The 8452-nt window shown below is 42.5% G+C and overlaps 1 protein-coding gene across 1 annotated transcript in view; it reads left to right on the top strand.

Moving 5' to 3' along the window:
* Positions 1-8452, top strand: part of EPB41L4A (erythrocyte membrane protein band 4.1 like 4A) — a 146576-nt gene that overhangs the window by 76378 nt on the left and 61746 nt on the right. Inside the window, 1 exon segment of the mRNA XM_010007238.1 lies at positions 485-605. Coding sequence (XP_010005540.1) covers positions 485-605 — 121 coding nt within the window.

The raw sequence follows: 8452 nt of genomic DNA, 5'->3' as shown, positions 1-8452 counted from the left end.
TAAAGTATTTGTCTCCATTTACGTTCCCACACTGACATTGATGTTAGGAGTCCCAGCAAGAATATGAATCAGTTCCGTCTGTAATATTATAGCTCATTGTGAGGGTGTAGATACTCCATAAACTAGACTTCATCTCCTGTTTTGCGTATGCTGCCAAATAATGTATGTCATTAAATTTCAATTTTGTTGGCTTGGACAAAATTGCACCTGGTTTTGTAGAAGTGGTACATTTACTGTTAGAAACATCTAGCTCTTTTGACCCTTCGATTTCTCTTTTAAAATGACTGAATAAATATTGTATTGGTTTTATGTGCACTACTATGAGGAGTTCTGTACTGTCTTCGGGTTTTTTGACTGCATGTTAAATTGACCCTTGGTTGGGAAGAGATGGCTTGGCACCAAGCGGTGGATTATATAACGTACCTTTTGGTTAACATACAGTGCTGAAAATAGGTGATCTCTCTTTTCTTCTTGTGTCCTCTAGCTGAACTGGGGGACTATGACCCATATAAGCACACTGCAGGTTACGTCTCGGAGTACCGCTTTGTTCCCGACCAGAAGGAAGAGCTGGAGGATGCCATAGAGCGGATACACAAAACTCTGATGTAAGAATTCCATACTGTTGAGAACTTGGCAGGTGACATTAGATTTGGAGATGTTTGGTAGGTGGGGAAGGGAGCTGCTTGTGGTGCCGAGTTAAGTTCTCTAGACCCAAGGAAAGAACACCGGGCATCCAGATAATGTCTCTCAGAAGCAGAAACAGTTTTATGTAATTGGGGTTGTTCTCTAGGGAACTGAGTAGGACAATAACTGGAAATACAGTGTCTGGCAGACCTAGGCATGGGTGTTTCAGAGCCTGCAGTTTTAATAGTGCTCCTGTTTCCTCTTAGTTTTATAGTTAAAAATAATAAAATAAAAAACTGTGAGTTCATGTTCCCTGCTCCAGTACAGATTTCCTGCATAATTTTGGGCAAATTGCTGATTATGCCCATGCCTCATTCTACTGTCTGTAGAATGGGGATAGTAACATTTCTTTCTTCATACTATCCTGTGGATTAAAATTACCTGTTAAGACAAAATCACTTTTAATCTACAGTGTTTGGAACAGTGAAACCTCTATTTTCATGTCAGATCCTGAGCTTGGGTAATGAAGGACTGCCTTTAGCAACCTGCATGAATCTTTGTGGGCAGAGCTTACATTGCAGAAGGTGCCAGGGAAGCCATTTATATGCCAATGGTTTAAGTGATAATCTCAGTTGCAACATCTGTGTGAATTATGGAGACAGCTTCATTTTACAGGCATAAAGTCCTTTTGTCTTATTAACCAACATGTCTTACTTAAAACATACTGGTAGTGGTCAATATAAAGGATTCTACTGTAAGGAAGAATATAGCATTTGTGAGGAAAAAAAAAGCAGCATCTAGAAGAGTCATCAGGCAGCACTGAGTAACACAGGGTATTCAAAGAGGTGGCTTCTGGACACAGGCCAAACAAATTCTGAAACTTTGCATATGACCTTAAAGAAATAGAAAAACAGGGTGTCTGGTAGGCTTTGAAGTAATTTCGGTTTAAACTGAACATTGCACCACAGAAATTCAGTGCACTACAAGCATAGAAACTGTACCTGGTAACATTTCTTATGTATGAAAGGAGCTGAGATGTCAGCAATGAGCTGGAGGTATGGCACTTGGCAGGGACAACTGCTGAAGAGGTTGCGGGAGCAGAATATTAGATGCGCTGCAGACAGGGCAAAGGGCAACTTCAGAAATATGTATGTCAACAGACATGGAAGATTCATGCAATCCCAACTTCCGTAAAATTTGGAAAGACAGGTTAATTTTTATGACATAAACTGCAAAATTTCAATTCTCCATCTTCTAGTCATGGGAATAATAATCACTTTGGACACAAAACATCTGAGTTGTACATTCATTCACATGCTGGATAATCTCTGCCCAATGGTGGATTCTAGGATGCTGCTTTGGTAGTCAGTTTATTTTCTACCAGATTGCAATTTGTGCATACAATGCCTTCCCTTGATAACATGGCAACAGAGTGGGAAGAAAAACTGCAGTAAAGCCAGTCAGGAGATGGACCAGAGTGCCCAACAGATAAGCAAAGCAAGATAAGAACTAGTAACCTCTAGCCCCATTGGTTCTGTCAATGCCTGAGAGAGGAGCAGCAGCAGCAACATGGAGAGGGGAAAACATAGCAGTCTCATAGGGAAGTTGGAGCAAATAACATCATTTCCAGTAAAGAAGGCAGAGCCAGAAAGAGATCCAGTGTGATCATGTAATAGAGCTTAAATGCTACATGCATAAAAATATAAAAAAATTATAGAATAATCCAGAGCCATTTTTACCCCACTTTTGGCCTTCTACCCATGAAATACTTTCAGCAAGATTAATTTTAGGCTGAACTACTCTTATTATGTGAGTAACAGAGGCTGAACCACCAGTCACTGTGGGAGAGCACTGTAAGTCAGAGAGATTTGGCTTCCCAACCTGCTGTTCCAAATACTAGACTAAATACAGAATATGAAATTGGTTTTGAAAATAAAACATATGCCAGAAATTCAACCTTACATAAAGCCAAAATAAACATTTACTTGCCTATCTCCGAGTTCATGTTCCTGGTAAGTATAAAGAAACTTGTTCTAACAAATACAAGTTAGGTGTAATTGTGACATAACAATTTATTAAGATGAGAGCAGTAAGAAACATTTTATGAGCATGTTCATCTTGTCCTTTGTCAAAGTAATGTATAGATAATCAGAGCTAGCCATCTTGTATGTAGTTCTATATTTCTTGACTGTCTTGCTATAATGAAGTCACAGTCTGGATGAAGGTTAAGTAACTTCTTGCTTGTAGTTTTGCATCTTAGTGTTATTTGTGCCTTCTTTAATGAGAATAGGTATTAACTCAGAGACATAACTGTCTTCTTTGAGAGTTCTCTGATAACTTTGAAAAGGCCAATGGTGTCCTGGGGTGCATTAAGAAGGGTGTGTCCAGCAGGTTGAGGGAGGTTCTCCTCCCCCTCCACTCTGCCCTGGAGAGACCCCACCTGGAGTACTGTGTCTGGTTCTGGGCTCCCCAGTTCAAGAGGGACAGGGATCTACTTGAGTGAGTCTAACAGAGGGCTGTGAGGGTGATTAAGGGACTGGAACACCTGTCTTATGAGGAAAGGCTGAGAGACCTGGGTGTGATTAATCTAAAGAAGAGAAGACTGAGAGGGGATATTATTAATGTCTAGAAATATCTGAAGGGCGAGTGTCAATAAGGAGGGGCCAGTCCCTCTTCAGTTGTGCCCTGTGATGGGACAAGGGGCAATGGATGCAAACTAGAACACAGAAAGTTCCACCTCAGCTTCTTTACTGTAAAAATTACAGAGCAATGGAACAGGCTGCCCAGAGAAGTTGTGGAGTCGTCTTCTCTGGAGACTTTCCAGACCCATCTGGATGTGTTTCTGTGTGACTTGCACTAGGTCCTGCTCTGGGACAATGGAAGGGAAGAGTGAACTGTCTGGAATTTTAAAAGCCCAAATACTACTGTTGATGTGTTTGTAGATGATGCGATAACACTGTCAATAATAATTCAGAAAATGCAGATTGTTAATAGCTGGTTTTGTTCTATGCCAGGGAATCCGAAAGAAAATCAGACAGTCCAGTGTTTTCAGACAGTCCAGGGTTTTCAGACAGAAATTAGTCTTGGGCAGGGAGGAAAGTTGGTCATGAATTCAAATAATTCAGAAGAAAAAAATGAAGAATATATATTTTAGCCAACGAACATGATCTTTTTTTTTTAAAAAAAAAAAAAAAGGACCCCTTTGAATAAACTGATACTATTTTACATGGGGTTAAAAGTTTGATTTTTGCAGCACAATCAGTGCCATGGGCTTCTGTGATGTTTGGATAAACATTCTGGTTACAAAGCACTATTAGAGATCGGCTGACACACTTTAAGGCTGTGCAGTCATTCAGTGAGATCTAGACAGGCTGGAGAGCTGGGCAAAGAGGAACCTCATGAAGTCCAACAAGAATAAGTGTAGAGTTCTGCACCTGGGAAGAAAAAACACCATGCACTGATATAGATTAGGGGTTGACCTGCTAGAAAGCAGCCCCATGGAGAAGGACCTTGTGATGCACAACAAGTTACCCATGGAGCAGCAATGTGCCCTTGTGGCCAAGAGAGCCAATAGTATCTTGGGATGCATTAAGATGAGTGTGTCCAGCAGGTTGAGGGAGGTTCTCCTCCCCCTCCACTCTGCCCTGGAGAGACCCCACCTGGAGTACTGTGTCTGGTTCTGGGCTCCCCAGTTCAAGAGGGACAGGGATCTACTTGAGTGAGTCTAACAGAGGGCTGTGAGGGTGATTAAGGGACTGGAACACCTGTCTTATGAGGAAAGGCTGAGAGACCTGGGTGTGATTAATCTAAAGAAGAGAAGACTGAGAGGGGATATTATTAATGTCTAGAAATATCTGAAGGGCGAGTGTCAATAAGGAGGGGCCAGTCCCTCTTCAGTTGTGCCCTGTGATGGGACAAGGGGCAATGGATGCAAACTAGAACACAGAAAGTTCCACCTCAGCTTCTTTACTGTAAAAATTACAGAGCAATGGAACAGGCTGCCCAGAGAAGTTGTGGAGTCGTCTTCTCTGGAGACTTTCCAGACCCATCTGGATGTGTTTCTGTGTGACTTGCACTAGGTCCTGCTCTGGCAGGGGTTGGACTCGATGATCTCCAGAGATCCATTCCAACCCCTAACATTCTGTGATTCTGCCATCATTAACAACTGCAAAGACTGCTCTAAATGCTTTATTGGCAGGTTGTAAAATGTTGAGGAGAGTTTGTGTTTTTATACACAGTAAAAATTACACACTTATCCTTTGCAATGGTGGGAGTTTTTTCAGTGCCTGACATTTCCTTCTCCCCTTCACATTCTGACTTCTCCTTAGGCATTTGTGAGGACTTGTACATATGACTTCAGAACCTCACATCTTTACTTCCTTTAATATTTTTGTAAATACACTTCTTATAAACTATGTATTACTGTGAAAATATTTAAATACACACACACACTTTTTTGACATCTGAGCCTTTTTGTACTTTCAGAGATAGGTGAGAATAGTGGGACAAGCACACCAGCATTTTGCAAAGTATGGTCAATAAGGGAACACTAAGCAGTACTTATATTGGTGTTGGATTCCATCACTAATTCAGTAATCAGGTAACTTGCTTTGCTCAGGTCTAATAGTTAGCCTGCCTGGGAACTCAGACAATACTGTTCCAGTGAATAATTTTCTTACGTTTCTGGGAGCTACCAACATGATTTGAAAAAAAATAAAGCTGTGGAGTAATTTTGCTGCAGAAGCAGATAAAAGACATGTCAGATGTGACAACAATGACATGCTAAGTAGCCAGAATTCTGCATATTCAGAATACAGAGATGAATCACAGACCTACTGGGAAATCCAGCTCTTGAAGAAAGGGATTTCTCTTTGAAGGTTCAGGTCGAAGAGCTAACACCTGAAATGTGTCAGTTCTGCAGCATGGATGAGATGAGCTGAAGCAGCGCAGCTCCCGGATACAAAGAAAGCATTTTAAAGACCTTTAATAGTGCATTCAGGCTAGTGCTGCTGTTGTACGTTGGATGTGTTTTTACCTTGTCAGGCATAACACAAAGTTGGGAAAACCTGGAAAATTAGCTGCTAGGCTAGAGAGAATGGAGAAGCAAGAATGTGTGTGTTGCAGGACTTCTACAGGTCCTGAGTCAAAATGCTGAACTCTGCTTCACACCTTGAATTTAAAAGGTGGGAAATGCTGTGAAGTATTTCCCCAAGAGAACAATCACAGGGTGGAGCAAGAGATGAATCTTTTAAAGTGTTTTCTCAAGATGTGCTGTACTTTCCCAATAACAGTCGAGTAGCTTTCACAGAAGTATGGAAAAGGAGAGAAGATTAAAATGCAGCTTCAGTTGTTTCAGGCTTACAACAGAGTGTCTTGCTCCTGTATCTAATGGCAGTTATTAAGGGAAGAACAAATAAAGTTCTGAGGAGAAGTCTATTTAAGGCTTTGAATTTGTTTAGTAATTTTGTTCTTTTTTAAAGCAAATCTTTCATAGAATCGTGTAATGTCTTGGGTTGGAAGGGACCTCTAAAGGTCATCTAGTCCAACCCCCCTACATCTCACATTAGAACATATTGCTCAGGGCCCCATCAAGCCTGAGCTTGAATGTCTCCAGGGATGGGGCCCCCACCACCTCTCTAGGCAACGAGTTCCAGTGATCCACCACCCTCATATTAAAGAACTGTTTTGTAATGTCCAATCTAAGTCTACCCTCCTCTATCTTGAAACCATTACCCCTTGTCCTGTTGTTACATGCCCTTGTGAACAGGTCTTCCTCAGCCTTCTTGTAGGCTCCTTTCAGGTATTGGAAGGTCGTTATAAGGTCCCCATGGAGTCTTTTCTTCTTCACCCCAACTCCCTCAGCCTGTCTTAATAAGAGAGGTGCTCCAGCCCTCTGATCATTTTCATACTCCAGGTGTGGTCTCACTAGGGCAGAGCAGATGGGCAGAATCACCTCCTTCGATCTGCTGGCCACACTTCTTTTGATGTTATGAAGGGAGAGAAAGTAGGAGAAGAAAAATTTAGAGAGATAATAGAAAGTCACCAGTTCTGGATCCAGCGTTGGGCCAGCCAATGAGAGAGAGTTGTAGTCAGTGAGGCTCCCCAAGCCCACCATTGCAGCCCTGTTTTATAGGCCTAGTTTCTTTTGTTTCTCAAGCATGAGCAAGTGTGTTTGAGTCATAAGCCTGAGCAGCCAGAACTCCCACCCCCTCCACCTCTCCATCCTTATCTCAATCACTGTACATGCAGCCTCAGGCCATATGCAGATCATCAGCGAAGTCTCCATCCTCTCAGGCAGGCCTTTTGGGATGCAAAGGAGACTTTGTTCAGGGGTTACAGTGGGGTTTCAACACCAATTCCAGCAGTATAGGTCCTGAAGACTGGTCCCTCACAAACTTCACACTCTGTCCACTTTTTTACATAGAAGGCAACATCTGTACCTCTTCTGCCTTTTCTGTCCCTTCTGAACAGCTTGTAGCCATTGGTAGTCACACCAATGTCCAGTCTTAGGATTCATCCCACCAAGTTTCTGTAATTGCCACTGTGTTGTAGCTTTCCTGTAGCATGGTAGCTTCCAGCTCCTGTTTGTTGCTCATGCTGCGTGCATTGGTGTAGAGGCACTTCAGCTGGGCTGCTGACTGTGTCACCTACATAGAGGGACACCCTTTTGATCTCCCAAGGTGTTTCATGGATGCTACCCTGCTGTCTCCTATTACTTCAGGAGCCCCTGCCTCATTTCTGAGACTGCCTGTGCTTCCGTGTTCACAGTATGCCTCAGACAACAGGTTGAAGGCCCTTACTACCAAACCATCTTTCCAACCCTGGTGTATCTTCCTGCTGCTTGTCAGAGACAATCATGATATGATTATCCCCGTCCCCCTTTGTATCTAGTTTAAAGCCCTGTCAGTCAGCCCCACAATCCCTTGGACAAACACCTTTGAGAAGGGTGTTGCCTGCTTGATTCCAGCATTCCTTGTCCCATGTAGGCCATCCCATCATCAAAAATCCCAAAACTGTGCTGGTGACATCACCCATATCAATAGATTGGATCCTCCTGTTCCTTCCATTGTTACCGCCTTCAATGTGAAGGAGGGAAGAAAAAATAACCTGTGCCCCGGATTCTCTGACTAATTGTCCCAATGCCCTGAAGTCTTCCTTGATTGTTCATGGACTATTTGTTGCTCCCTCTCCACCCACATGGAAAATCAGTAGTGGGCAGTAATTTGTGGACCTCTCTAAGCTGAGAAGTTTTCTAGTGGTGATGTCCTTAACCTGGGCTCTAGGGAGACAGCAGACCTCCCTGTGATGAGGGTCTACATGGCATATAGGACTCTCTGGTCACCTCAGAACAGAGTCATCTACAGCTAGAACCCTTCTTTTTTTTACAAAGAATCACAGAATCACCAAGGCTGGAAAAGACCTTTAACATCATCAAGTCCAGCCTATGACCAACACCATCTTTACTGTGTGGTGGTGACATGGGCAGTAGGCCTGTAAATATATTCCTTGTACCCAGTTTTTACCCTTACCAGTTTTCCCCTTTTCTTTTCTACAAGCAGGCCACCAATGGTAGTTTTTCACTGATGAGAGGGCATTTACAGATAAGAAGGCAAACTGGATTTTTGAAACTGGTAATTTCCTGAGACAGACTCCAAACCTTGTTTTCTTAGAGGACTTGGTTATTACCAGTTGGTGTGACTTCCTGTAGTCAAGATTTTATGAAGAAAGGAATATTTTTTCTGAAGTAATGAACCCTGCTTTCAGAAATCCATTTCAGCTTAAGCGCTGCTTTGGGGAAATACTACCCCAGTCAATCATTCCATTCCTG

This window comes from Chaetura pelagica, unplaced genomic scaffold (genome assembly GCF_000747805.2).
Source record: "Chaetura pelagica isolate M959 unplaced genomic scaffold, ChaPel_1.0 scaffold40, whole genome shotgun sequence".
NCBI classification, from domain to species: Eukaryota; Metazoa; Chordata; class Aves; order Apodiformes; family Apodidae; genus Chaetura; species Chaetura pelagica.
The sequence above is the reverse complement of the archived record's forward strand: the minus strand, read 5'-3'. Positions and strand labels throughout refer to the sequence as shown.